Source organism: Nylanderia fulva, unplaced genomic scaffold, assembly GCF_048542155.1.
Source record: "Nylanderia fulva isolate GAGA-0341 unplaced genomic scaffold, ASM4854215v1 Scaffold28, whole genome shotgun sequence".
Taxonomy (NCBI): domain Eukaryota; kingdom Metazoa; phylum Arthropoda; class Insecta; order Hymenoptera; family Formicidae; genus Nylanderia; species Nylanderia fulva.
The window spans coordinates 1,998,622-2,013,290 of record NW_028190347.1 but is presented as its reverse complement, the minus strand read 5'-3'; the positions used below and the strand labels follow the sequence as shown (position 1 = coordinate 2,013,290).

The 14,669-nt window shown below is 39.8% G+C and overlaps 1 protein-coding gene across 5 annotated transcripts in view; it reads left to right on the top strand.

Moving 5' to 3' along the window:
* Nucleotides 1-14,669, top strand: part of LOC114937648 (uncharacterized) — a 288,573-nt gene that overhangs the window by 264,916 nt on the left and 8,988 nt on the right. For 4 of the 5 annotated variants that reach the window (XM_029311212.2, XM_029311213.2, XM_085483948.1 and 1 more), the window contains 8 exons: nt 1,732-1,804; nt 2,147-2,187; nt 3,951-4,109; nt 4,800-6,085; nt 6,175-6,335; nt 6,752-7,023; nt 9,143-9,383; nt 14,315-14,509. In XM_029311212.2, coding sequence (XP_029167045.2) covers nt 1,732-1,804; nt 2,147-2,187; nt 3,951-4,109; nt 4,800-6,085; nt 6,175-6,335; nt 6,752-7,023; nt 9,143-9,383; nt 14,315-14,509 — 2,428 coding nt within the window. Of the gene's footprint in view, nt 1-1,731; nt 1,805-2,146; nt 2,188-3,950; nt 4,110-4,799; nt 6,086-6,174; nt 6,336-6,751; nt 7,024-9,142; nt 9,384-12,323; nt 12,465-14,314; nt 14,510-14,669 lie in introns of all 5 variants that reach the window. The other variant, XM_085483949.1, reaches the window with a different exon arrangement.

Sequence of the window (14,669 nt, the reverse complement as noted above, 5' to 3'; positions counted from 1 at the left end):
TGTTTACAGTAAGAAAAATATTTATATAATTCTGTGCGCGCAATTAATATTTATTAATATATTTTATTTTGTACGTGCAATATATTATTTTTATGCAATCTACATTTATCTTTATTTAAATATAAATCACAAATATAATAAAGGCCTATCTTTATTTATTTTATATATTATATATCATTAAATAAGAACATAATCGATATAACTATTTATAAGATTTAAATCTTTATTGGTGTATCAATAATGAGTTTCCTCTTATCTTTTGCATATATTTTATATAAAGCATTTCTTTTAAATGTATAAATTATATATTTTCTAAAAAATATATCGCGTTTAGAGTAACAAAAATAATTCATTATTATTTGTTTTTGTACTTTATTAAGATTATAACATAATTAATCTGATCTATTTTCGTTTAACGTAAATGAATGCACGCGCAAACAAGAGATAAAATTGTTATAAATAGAATTTCAATATGAAATAGAGTAGAAATGCGTATTTTTCGTTACGCTGGTTCGCAGAGTCTTTCGTCCCAACTGTTCAACGTTCTCTGTGAAGGATAAGAGGTATACGTGATATATTGGCAAACGGGGAGTAAGCTGCATTCTGGTTCGATGTCCAGAATGAAACTACGCGACGATGTCGAACACGTCGGCTGTCAGCCATTCAATAGTTAATTTCCATTCAACAGCTCGCATCGCGCTGGAATATACAGCGTGCAAGCTTACCGAGGAGAGAGAGAAAGAAAGAGGGAGAAAAAGTGCCATATTATTTTTCACATATTTTTCAATTTATACATGTCGACACTATAATATTAGGATTCATCACCCGCGCATTATTTAATTTCGCGTAATATTAATACATATAATCACTATTTTTTTTTTAAATAGATTTAAAGAGATAATTTTTGAACATGAATTCGTATACACGGTAATTAATTAACGTTTATCATTGATATACTCTGTCGATCAAAAAACTTAATCCTTTTACAAACATAGATTTATTTTTATAATATAATATGCTTATTGCTTAGGAGAAAGTTGAGTAAAATTCTAATGAAAGATGAAGATTACACAAAGCCGTTTTGCGATAATGTCTCCGCTTAAAGTATCGTATTCTGGATGAAAGTGGATTGCGTGTATATTCTCGCGTGAATTGGTTGTGAGTGCAAGATTATGAAACCAAATGCAATAACAACGCATTAAGCGTATTAAGCCGGCGCTGCATTCCGGTCGACACGTTTCTGCCGCGAATAACACTCGTCGACAGTGTAAATATCCAATTTATTCAGAATTACAGTCCGCTTGTGTCGGGATCATCAATTTTGGTACAGATATATAATGCTATGCAGAGGCAGTGTAAATCGCGCGCTTGGTATCGTCGTAGTATGTAATAAATATATTGGAACGCAATGAGCTTAAAACGGAAAAATAATCTTCCTATCACATTTTCAGCGTCTTTATTCGACTTAAAATTTATAAATTACAATTTATAACTATAACTGCTCAAACTCACCTTTTTGTAAAGTGATCTCGACAATCTCTATATTGATGCGGATACATTTCTGAAAAAAATTTAATCAGCTTAAGTCTAGATCGGCGTAAAGCTATCACACACGAGTTTATAACCGCTAAAGCTCGAGTAAAAACTAGCGTTCGTCGTATCTCATGAATATCTGAAGCAGCACTTAATAGACTAACATCTGGCTCTGCGTGGCGGTTTGATTTGTTACAGAGGGCAACAAGTGCCCGACCCCAGGCTGTACGGGGCAGGGTCACGTGACCGGACTCTACTCTCACCACCGCAGGTAAGCAATTATCGGTAATTAACCTGCGCTCCGCGCTCAGCCACGGCCGATTACACACCTACGCGGTTTTACGAGAGAATCGAGCGGGGCGTCATATAGAAGCCGATATCAATAAGCCAATTTGTGATCTATATGTCAAGCTCTGTGCGTTAAAACGATATATGCATGCGTATATGTGTTCCATATTTAGTGAAAGAGAAAAATAAAGAAAAATAAAACAAACTTGTGATTTAAACGTACGTGTTCCGCATAATTCTAGGAAAAGAGCCGAATAGCTGAAATTTTAAACCTTTAATTAATTTTAAATATGCTGTTAATTAATTTTTTTCTATGTACTTACAGCCTTTCTGGATGTCCACAAAAGGATAAATTAACTCCGGAGAGTAAGTACTCTTTTCGAATTAATTACTTCTTATTGTAGCTATATAGTGCATCTTCTTTTTGCGAGAGTGTCTTTTTCTCATAACGAGGCGAGGAAGTAAAGAATAAATCATTGATGAAAAGATCATTTTAAACTTTATTCAATTAAATAATTTTACTAATCATTGCGTGACTGAAAAAGTATAATTTCCAAGTTAACTTGAAAGTTTTGAAATATAACTTCAGTAAACATCTCTCTGTACTTTTCAGAAATTTTACAAATAATGTTACTAAAAATCTCTTATATTTTTGTACGATATTTTATAAATTAATTGTTAAAAATTTTATCATAATCTTATAACCATGGATTATCAAGAAAAGAATTTTAGGATCACGCTTTTTGAGAGGCAATTTAAAAATATCCTGATCTGATTTGCTTTATCTTCATATTATTCCCAATTAGCCTCGTTATCCATAAAAGATCATTGTTATACGCGGCTTCCTCGCCTCATTAAATGCAACAAAAATGTATCTTCGATACACGAGATGAAATTAGAAAGAGAAAATGGATATTTTCCAGCGATGAGCGCGGTGCACGCGTCGCGTTATGCGTGTGTGCGTGTGTGCGTATGTGTATATCTGTCTGTTGTATATTCTTTGCGCTTTTCATTTTGCGGGGTAGAGAGCTTTATTTATTGCGTTCCTCTTCTGTTTCAATTTATCATTTCTGTTTTCGTAGTTACATTTATAGTAGAGAATTATCACCACACCTCGTGAACTTGATTATATTGGTCGTGGCCTATATGAACCCTCTGGAGAACTCGAGACACGGGCGGCGCGCGACGAACGTCCGGTGTATATGCGCACACGCCGGACAATTTCACACACGGAGGACACTTGTGCGATTGAGTATAATTACGCAACGATCGGTGGGATGATCGATGTTACTAGTTTCCGCAACGGCGGATCTCGACTCATTAACGACAAATCAAGTCGTTTGCGCAGAGAGTACGGCGTGACCCATCTGCGTATAACACTCCGTAGAGATATGTGCAATCGTATATAATTTTGTATTTCTATTTTACAATATATATGGTAAGCCAGTCCCGATTTTCCTTCATCAAGAATAGTAGAATGTCTTCTCTTCAAGGTACTTTGACAGGAACGAATTTTTTTGCTCGCTTGCGCACGAAGGACGAAACGTTCTCATCAACGTAGCACACTCCCTCACACAGATATTGCAAGTTGTTGTGTTATATAATTTTTCTATCATATTAATTGATTGTCTTTACTTGTGTTTTTCTCTCTACCCGCTCGGTATACTTGATTGTACTGTTACACATTAACTTGCGTTTCACACGTTGATGTGCGACGCCGTGTACTCTGCCTCTTATCGTTCTCTTACCGTTTCCGTTATATTGTTTTCTCGTTTCACTTCTCTTTCACAAACGTGTACTACACACGACTTCCTCTCTTCTCTTCTCTATTCAAATTTTTCCGCATACCCGTGAACCGAGGGACGAAGAGCACCGTTCGCGTTCAAAGAGATTCCATCTTTCTCTCTTTATATTTTTCTCGTTCCCTCGTTGTAAAACGTGTGATGCGCAACAGAAATAATTATACTCAACGCATAAAAGAGACAGCTTACGTCTTACGAACACACACACACACACCATCTGTCGCGTGCGTGTGCGCCCCGTCTCTCTAATTGTGTATACGTTAATACGCGTGAACGCGTGCCAAGACGTGATCTGTAATTACGCCGCGTGTCTCTGGGTTCTCGCAGTTCTGGCGATGCATGAGACTATATTGAAATGCCCGACGCCTGGTTGCAACGGCCGCGGTCATGTCAGCTCTAATCGGAACACGCACAGAAGCCTGTCCGGATGTCCCATCGCCGCGGCCAATAAACAGGCCGCACGCGAGGCACGACAAAAGGTTCAAGGTAAGATGGTACAGGAACCCTCGACGTGCGTGTCCAGGATACACCGAACATGAGAATCCACGTTGCGACGAGATTAACGCTTAAATGCTGGAGACAGGGTGTAGAGACTGTAATCCTGCGTAAGACACGCATCTCGTGCTTCGCAGTTTGTTGTGCTCGTGCAGGTCTTGATTGCTCTCGCTGACGTGTTTTTCCACGCGGATTTATTCGACACGATTGCACTTACTGGAAAAAAAAAATTATTCTTACACATTAATATATAGGTACGCAATTTATTTGCATTTATTTTTTTATTTCAATATCGTAACTTTAGGTTTTATAGGACGTGTAATATTGGATGTAATATAGATTGACTTGGATTAAAGATTAATTATCAAACGTGTAAAAAATCTAAAACGAATATTGCATATAGACAGAAAGTTGCTAATACATTTAAACTGTATTCAAATAGTTACACGTACCTTGCAAAATCTTTGTCAAGTTATTATCCGCTTGAAGTATCTTAGGCTATTAAAGTATCTCACAATAATCGATAGTTGCATGCTTTATAATAGGCGTACAATGCTTCTTTGTAGAGAATATATATTTAATTTTTTATTATTTTACATTCTCCACGCACAGATCCATAAAATAATTCCATCATCTTACGCAACTAAAACATGGAACTAAATACGCAATTTTTCGCGATAGTGCCAGGTATACCGCCAGAGTACATTAGCACGAATCTACTACCGCCATCAATGGACACAAAGAGTTATTCGCAGTACGGCTCCGCGACGCAAGATACGAAGCCCGTATTGAGCAGCCTGACTTACGATTACTATTCGACGACGAAGAATCCCGGGATTAACGTGAAGCCTCCGAAAACGCCGGAGGACAATAGCACGCCTCGTCCCGCGAAGGTACCCAAGACGGAGAATATGACTCTCAGCAGCAGTTGTTGCAACACATTATCCATGAGGAACCAAAACACGGGCGAGTTGCTGGTCCCGAAGACGGAGGACGCCGCGTCCTGCAGAGTAAACTCACCCCCGCCACCGCCACCCCCCGGAGTACGACAGACGTACGATTCTTACATGAGTCAAGACTCGAATTCCTCGTCCATGTCGTCCATGGACGCGATGGGCACGAGGCCATCCATAGGGGCGACGATTCATCATCCCAGTCAGCATCCGACGCATCATGTCCTACCAATGCAGCCGGTTGCTTATCCGATGTCAATGGTAGAGGACACCAGAATGAGCCATCAAATGTCTCAAAGATCTCCTTACGAGCCCACCGCCATGATGGCTGCGGCGGCAGCCGCGGCGGCTGCTGCAACTACCACGGAAGATCTCTATCATCATAGATCAGCTGAACACACAAGAGCGTATATGCATCCCGGCGCGAGCAATATCGCGCGACCGGTTGTAACGTATTCCAATGATATCGCCGGTAGAGGTTACGAGAACGCGGTGGTTACCGCGGCTAATCATCGACCCTACGACCCTGGTACCACCGCGACTTACGAGAGATACGATACGCAATCGTGCGCGCCTATCCCGTCTCAACAACAACAGCAGCAACAGCAGCAGCAGCAGCAGCAGCAGCAGCAACAACAACAACAGCAGCAGCAGCAACAGCTTCACTCGAGAGCGAACATGTATTACCTTGGTCAAACCGGTATGACACCCGAGGAGCAGGAGCGAGTTTATCATCAAGAAGCCGCGGCGGCCGCGCAACAGCATCAGATGGCGATGGCCGCCGCCACCGCGGCCGGGATGATCAAGACTGAAGATGGTAATTTGTTCGAAATCGTCTCTGCAAGCGTTCAAGATTCACCCGTAACTAAACGTTGCGTCTCCGTGGATGTTGCAGTGAAATGCGTTACGGTTGCGCAGATACAGCAGATGCAGAAACCTGGCGGGCCGCCAACTTCACCCGGAGGATCGGTGATGGATCTCTCTACCTCCAGTGTCACCTCTACTAGTCCGCAGGTTAGTTGAGTATGTCCGAGGAACGAAAGATTTTATTTTCACCGATTTTTGCGCTCATTAATAACGACGATGAATAACGTGATTTACAGGCGCCTCCCTACGGTTCAAATAGCCTCAGTCCACAGTACGGAGGAGGACAAACGGTGGGCAGTAGCCCTCAAGCTGCAGCGAGTCCCCACTTGACGGCTAGTCCTCAAGTTCCTAGTCCTCAGGGTCAGACTCTCGATCTTAGCGTTAATAGACTTCATAGGTATTTTCATCAATTTTTATATTCATCGATCAACACTTTTCTCTCGTTTCAGTCTCTCTCTATCCGTTTGACATATTTGACGTGATGTCTATTAGACACACTATTTATCTAAAACATTTTTGGATTGTAATAATTCTTTCTTTTTTACAATTGATCACTTGATAAGGATTAAAAATATAGTCGAAACGTTGTGATTGTAAAGTAGTGAAAGAAATTTGCCAGTTTGGTCGAGAGAAAGGTGTTTTAAAGTTCTTTATTTTTATATTCATATAAGAAATAATAAAAAGAAAATCTCAGAAAAAAATAACATCTCTATTAAATCGATGTCAACGAAATGTTTCTAAATTATATAAAATATACTTAATATCTGAAATACTTAGTTAAATAAAGAAGATACATAGTTACTTTTGCTGCAGCGGTGCACCGAGTCCGCAATATTCCACCGGCCACGGGGAAGCCGTCGCGGTTCCAGTGGGGCCGGGTTTCCCTGCGCCTCGACCGATCGAAGAGCAGACCGAGCCCGTTGATTTCTCAACTGCGAACGAGCCGGTGAATTTCAGCGGGGGTCCGGGAATCAGGCCTGTACCAGGATTTCCGCCGCCTGGAGTGCACGTTACGGCGTACAGTCGCGAGAGCACTCCCGACAGTGGGGGTTCCCACTACATGGACGCCTACCGAGATCCCACTGGTGAGTTATCATCGTTTATCAGTGGACCATTCACGATTCGCGTTCCGAAGGGACTTTATGACCCGCGACTGTTTTTCTCTTTACGACGTTTTTAATAACACGCGATTTATATTGAAAAATGATAAAAATTCTTCAACGTGAAATAAAATAAAATTCTCCCAATTGTAAAATGTATTTTACATTTGTCAAAATGATTAAAAACATATATTACGTCGATCTCTATTTCATAGCAACGCGAAAGCTTTGTGAAAGCTTCTCCTCGCGTAGTATTTCGTCGTGAGAAATATTACGTGCTCGTTGAAATATTCGTAACAATTGCACTGTCTTTCATTACATTTTATGTATAATGTTGAACTATATAATTCGTTGCGAGAATTTCGGCAGCGAATACGCACGATATATAATGTTCTGGGAAAATGAGATCGGGCGAAAAAACAAACATGCCCGGAGAAGGGCGAGACAGCGTGTCCTTAACACTATAAATTTTAGCCAGCACACACGGCAGGAGATACACGCGAAGCGTTAATGTGTCCTTACACGAGCGTCGTGTAACGTCAGGCGATAGCGGGAGCGACGAGGAGGAGGTTACCGTGGATGAGGGATTCGGAAGAGAACAAAGAGCCCGACGCCCCCGGGGGTCGGCAAGGGTGGCGAGGGACGAAGGTGGGGGTGAGGGACGATACGCGGTTACAACCGTCGAATAAAAATTCACCAGAACAGTACATGACTGCCATAATAGGCACCTATGGCCGAACTCTCATTTTCCTCGGTCTCTCTGTGCCTTGGCATTCCAAACCCGCGGTCCATTCTGCCCCTCTCGGCTCTTCCTCCTTCTCTCACCCTCTGATCGTCCCCCCGTTTTCTCCGTTTCTCTCTCCCTCTCTCTTTCCCTTCGTCCTTCGGCCTGAATGTGCACCGTGCGCACCCCTTCCGTCGAACCAGCCCCTGTGACGGTACACGGCCATTGTTAATTATCAATATTTCGCGTACACGTAGCAGCGGCAAAAGTCCGGCGCGGCCGATATTGTGCGGACTCTGACGCTGGGGAGTAGTTATTGAAATTGAAACATTCGAGCACACACAGCGCCGTGTTCCCCGGCCTCGACGCATACACGCGCGTGTTCGCGCGACGTCGTGCTCGCGCGCACAGTCGGCCTTCCGTCCGTCGGCTATTTGCACTGTGTGCTCTCTCGACAAAATGAATTCTTGCCAGTAAATAAACGTGTAGATTTTACAACAGTTAATCAAGCAGCGGACTGCTCCTGCAGTGCGCCTGTGTGTTAGCGCTATTTCCGTGGCTCCCGTTCGAGCGCGATTACATGGCACGCATGTATGGTATTTAGACCAAGTGTCCCAAAAATTCGAAGCTCTCTTTCTCTGTATATCGTAAAAATTTAATTGATATTCTTCATTTGCAATAATAATCTTGATCATTCTTGTAGTATCAATTGTTGAGTTACGTATAATGATTGATTGAAAATTAACAGATTGTGATAAACTTATGGAAGAAATTTAGAAAAAAAGAAGAAATTTATTTTAATATTTAGAATGATCAAAGTACTTAATATCGAAGAAATAAAAATGTAATTAGTTTTGTTATTTCTTTTGTTAAAACAATTGATTTCAAGTTTGTTGAAAAATATTTCAAGTCGTGAAATTTTATATAAAACAATGTGTCCCAAAAATTTTACGCTCTCTTTCTCTGTATATCGTAAAAATCCAATTGATATTCTTCATTTGCAATAATAATCTTGATCATTCTTGTAGTATCAATTGTTGAATTACGTATAATGATTGATTGAAAATTAACAGATTGTGATAAACTTATGGAAGAAATTTAGAAAAAAAGAAGAAATTTATTTTAATATTTAGAATGATCAAAGTACTTAATATCGAAGAAATAAAAATGTAATTAGTTTTTTTTTATTTCTTTTGTTAAAACAATTGATTTCAAGTTTGTTGAAAAATATTTCAAGTCGTGAAATTTTATATAGAACAATGTAATATAAAAACTTAACGGATGACTCATTTTATGGCAAGCAAGATATTTAACACGTGCCATCTATTTATCTTTAGCAAATTATTTATCACTTTATTTATGTAATTTCTTGCATGACAGGTTACGGACCAATGAGTCCTCATCCAGGATATGGGATGACTGGCGTGCAACCCGAATATCCCGGAAACACGTACACTCCCTATCCTACTGCAGGTTACAATTGCGGTGGAACTTACCCGGGTGGTCCAGTGACTTCCGGTTATCAAATTCCAGGGGGTTATACTCCAGCACCCTGCTACAGCATGCCACCCCCACAGCACACGGTTGGACCCCTCGATAAACCATCCGGCAAGGATGACAGGTAGGATATTTTTTTATCTCTCTTGAGTGGAGTAATTATAGACAGTTTGTTCGTCTCATAACAAACTATTATTTTGATTCTGTAAATATAATTTTATATTTGTTGGTAAAATCGGAGATGAAATTTTAAATTAATTGATATCAGAGTAAAATCTTGATTTGAGAATATCCTTATTCGATAGAGAGATTTCGAGTAAAAATTGACCGATATTCTTACCATATATTTAGCATTTCATGCAATTTTTTGATTACAATGATATGCTTACGCATTAAATGTAATTGATATTTATTTTAATATAAAACTTAATGAAGAAATTGACCTCTTATTAGACAGTAATTTTTTAAATGCTAAATATGAGATGAGAATATAAATCATCATTTATAGCATAAAGTAGCATTGTTAGAGAATACGTCCACACGTCGTGCAAGCGAGCATCGCGAGTTCTCGCCTTGATACTTACTTGCCTTGCGGAAAGGATCGCACGAATCCTTCACGCGATAGATTCGTGGCCGAAATTCGTAAAGGCATAGAGGCGGCGGCGGCGGCTAACATCAGCGACGAAGGGCGAGAGGAAAAGGGGGCAAAACTCTCGCGCATACCCACCTCCATTTTGTTAATTAAAGTAATTACTCTTCGTACCAAAAGTGCCAACCTTATTCTAATTGACGTGAAGCTCGGCGCGGTATGGAGAAGGCGCGGTTGGGCGTATAAGAAGAGAATGAGGATGAGGCTCGAGTGGAAAACGCGCGCGCGCGCGCGCGAGAGAGGGTGAGGAAGGGGTTGAGAGGGTGCGGAGGCGAGGCAGGATAAGGTTAAAATGAGAGGTGGGGTATAATCAGTTGCCACCGCACTGGATTATGGGCCGAGACCCAGCGTCGTCTCCCACCGTGGGTTGGAACCCCTGGAACACTTTCCCGGTTACCTCGAGGCGAAGTTGCTCTCGTCCCTTTTGTAACCGCGGCTCAAAATTCGATGCGTCGCGTTCCGTGGATCTCAAGAATGTCTCCTCGATGGACAAAAGTGCGATAATTCCAAATTTTTATTCTGTCGATAGCTCAAAAATATTTACTATTAGTAATATTTTTTTTTCATTTGCATCAATATCGTAAATGTCTCGTTATAGATAATACTGTAAGAAAGAAATACAATACTGTAAGAAAGAAATACAATTTTTATCAAGTTTTCTATTGTAAACAATTTTAAATAGTTTGACAAGAGAAAAAGAAATCCTCAACTCTCTTTTTGTATTACAATATAATATAACAAAATATCTCGCATTTTTTTCATTGTTAAAAATCAAAGAGTTTATTAATTTTATTCTTATATAAAGCTCGTAATACAATTTTATTCTGATTTTATGATATTATGAGAACTCTTTATAATATCCGTCTCTTGGTAATAATAGCATCCAAAATGAAATATTCTCATATTTTTCCTGTTACGCACAATTTGGGAGGGTTTATGAAATAAAAAGTATATCCAATCATTTCATGATATTAATCTTTCCACGTCTGTCCTCCAATGGTTGCATCTTTATTGAAACTATATAACGTGGAACGTTACCGCCAGCTGCAACCTCGGTAAAACCAATCTATATCCGAACTTCAACTTTATTAATGGTGGCGGGCAATATAACTACCGCCCTTCTCTCGTCCTAACTATATTACCGGCTCTCTCTCTCTCTCTCTCTCTCTCTCTCGAAAACATTTATTAGTATACCTTGATTCGAGTCGATGGCCTAAATATATGAAAACATTAAATACATTTAAGCTAAATCATAAAAAGATAAAGATATTTTCATTTTTTTTAAATAAATTTTTTTAATTTGCATTTTATTTTTAAATTTTCAAAGAAAAAATTTCTATTTGTCAAAATAAGAGTGATTAAATCTTTGAAAAAAAAAAATTAAAATCTCATAATTATTATTTGTATTTTTATATTCGCGTGCCAGATATTATACACCATTTAAAGCCACAAAAAAGTCTATAGAAAAATAGTTAGATTATATGTATAAATTTAGTTACATTTTTTTTGTTGAGAAAAATATATTATATACTAAAATATAAAATAATATTTAAAAATCGGGAATTATTATTGGAAAAATTCGAAGAGTAATTTAAAATATAATTCTCCTATGCATTTTATATCGATTGTAAAATACTTTGAACAAGAAATTTAATCGCATCCACACAATTTGATTGAACGTTTAAGACGGAGCAAGTGAAGGTTGCAAAAACGCGAAAATAGATAGCCTGACGGCGTATCCGTGAATTGCACTCAAATCCGCATCCGTCGGCTCTCGGTTGCCCTGCAATATCGCGGCCACTCAAGGGCTATCGAGGTTTCCGAGGCTTTCTCATAGCTGATGGGGGTGGTTTGCCCATCTACGAGACTACGATGAGACCGGAAGCAAGAACGAGACGCTCACCCTTCGACTCAGACCGGCTGGTCTGCTCCTCCGCTTCCTCTTTTGCCTTCTCTCTCTCTTCCGCCCCTTTTCATTCGCTTTTCGGCATTTTTTCATATCACATCATGCACCGCTCTTCCACTCGTGTTTGAGAAGTTACGAAATACGATATTAGTTTACGTCACTCTTTAATTATAAATACTGTATACACTCGTATTTGTGTTTAAAAAGACAATTTATAATTCTCGTTTAAATGTTCGGATGTGTAGAATATATTTTATATTAGATAATCTGCTCGAGTGCTTTTTCAAGTAAAAGTTATATAATTTTAATTGCTACATATAGTAGTATTAAAAAAGAAAAAAAATAAACAAGCAAGTAAAAATATATATGGCATCCACCCTTGGTTTTTGCGCTCGAGCAGCAATAATTAGAAATAAAGAATAAATAAAAATAATTAGAATTATCGATGATTCAGTAATCAGAACTTAGATAGGGAATCTCGATTTGACGATTAATGTTGTTCGATGCAGTATGAATGTGAGGAGATACTCGTTGAATTTCGCACCTCGTCCCACCCCTCGTGGTCGCGATGGCAAGGAGCTGATACAGTGTCCCACGTCGTCCTGTGATGGCATGGGTCATGTTTCAGGGAACTACGCTACCCACAGAAGGCAAGGCAACATCGACATTTACACCAAGACTTTGACGTGAAAGCTCGATTATGTATATATCGATATGGCGATGCAGCACGCACGCACGCACGCTACATTACAGAGACACGCACACGCATCTACACCTACATACGTACAGATAATTAAAAAAAAAACTTAATTTGTTGGTTTTTTATTCACCAACGAAACCTTATATTCATTTTAAAAGCAGTAGATGTCCTGAAACAAACACATACGCATACATACATATATAACATATATATATACGCAAATATACAAACGATATCAAGTAAATTTGCGAATTACATTTACATGGATGGTTCTTGCATCGATGCATATTGATGGTCCGTGGCGTAGTTGCTTCTTAAGTGTATTGCGACATATACAAACATACGTCTAGAAATTCTATCTTCTCCTAGTTGAACAGTTGAGTTGTACACTTGTTCGATATTATGTTGCTACATTATATCTATATATTTAACATACATGTGAATATCTCCACTATAGCTCTATCTTGCATAAGTATATACGATATATGGCCTTTATTTTTCCATTACACAAATCACCTCTCTTTCTTTTACCTCCTCGTTTTATACCTCCTACATTATGCGATATACAACAAAGTGTGTAGATGAGCTTCCGTAATTGAATGAACTTTCTTTTTCTCCTCGCTGTTTTTACCCGACCCCTACGAAAAGGGATGGCAAAATCAAAGTTTCCGGCATTGCGAAGAAATCGGTATTGTGCAAGATTGAGCCGCTTTCGACCGCGAGACTCATTCGCTTTTGTGCGCATACGTAGTGATTAATCAAAACCGACTACCCGTCCGTTGAAAGCCGCTTTCGCCAGCCTCGTGTGGGCAGCTTCGTAGCGAACTGTTGCCGATGACCATGTCATAGCAGAACCGTAACGATCAAAGGTACCACGAAGCGATGTGATATCGCTTTCGTGTGACACACTTCGTGCAAAGTCAATTGGCAATTGGCGAGTTTCATTGGGGTCAGGTGTGAGTGTGCTCCCCGCTCTCCCTTTCGATGTTCTTAGAGTAAGACCGATCAGTGCGAGTCCGAAGCGCGATTGATCTTGACGAGCGACACCTCATGAGTGATCCAACTGGAACACGGCGTTGCCATTTGCATGCTACCAACACACGATTCGCCCTCCCCCTCTCCGTCATCATTGATCACAATTCGCGCGACATTCGAGTTCGTCCTCAGAGAGCGTAAGATGCGAGTCTTAAGTCTCCCTTTCCCTGAATGTCTTCGTTCGAACTGGACGCAAGGCAAGTCGTCCAAAACTAAGTCGTATCAAAACCAGTGCTGATAAGCTGCACTGATCTCGGTGAGCCAACGTTTCTCTTGCCGCTTCAATTATTATGTATATATTTACACATTATAGATCATAGCAACGATTAATTATAGTAATATATTATTATCCGATGGTGTTATATCACTCGTATGATACGTAGACGATTTCGATCGCTTCAGCGAACGAGATGTTCGTTACTCATCGAGATCTAATTGCCGAGATGTGTTTGATCGTCCTTCAAGTTGTGCAGCTTAGATCATCATCAAGTGAGTACTCACGACATCGTGGCAACGTCGCGTAAATTGCATGCGATGTGTTGCTGAAACGATGGTTGGACGTTTCTGAGGTGTGCGTTCGTGACCGAAGCCATGAGGATTAACGCGTTGCAAAATCTTATAGCAGATACAATAACGACAATTATAATAGTAATCGAATTTTGGAAATAATACATTTTTGTAAATCCTCAGAACATGCAGCGCGCGCGGTCTTCATGGTATTTTTGCAACGCGTTAAAATAGAAGAGACTCTTCTTTCCTTTGCAGCCTCTCCGGATGTCCACGAGCGGATCGCTCGCAAATCCAGGCGCATTCCCAGGAGCTCAAGTGTCCTACGCCAGGATGTGATGGTTCTGGACATGTCACAGGAAATTACTCGTCGCACAGAAGTTTATCCGGCTGTCCACGAGCCAATAAACCGAAGAGTAAACCTCGAGATGGTCAAGATTCTGAACCTTTGAGGTCAGTCAGCGCGAGTTTGTTTAATTATACACTGTTTATTGTATCTTTTATTCCGCGCAATTAACACGAATCAATCACGTTTTCTATTTTTTATTTACCAATATCCTCAATAATGCAGAAAATCCTTCATCAATCTCATTGCTTTTTAATAATTAGTACT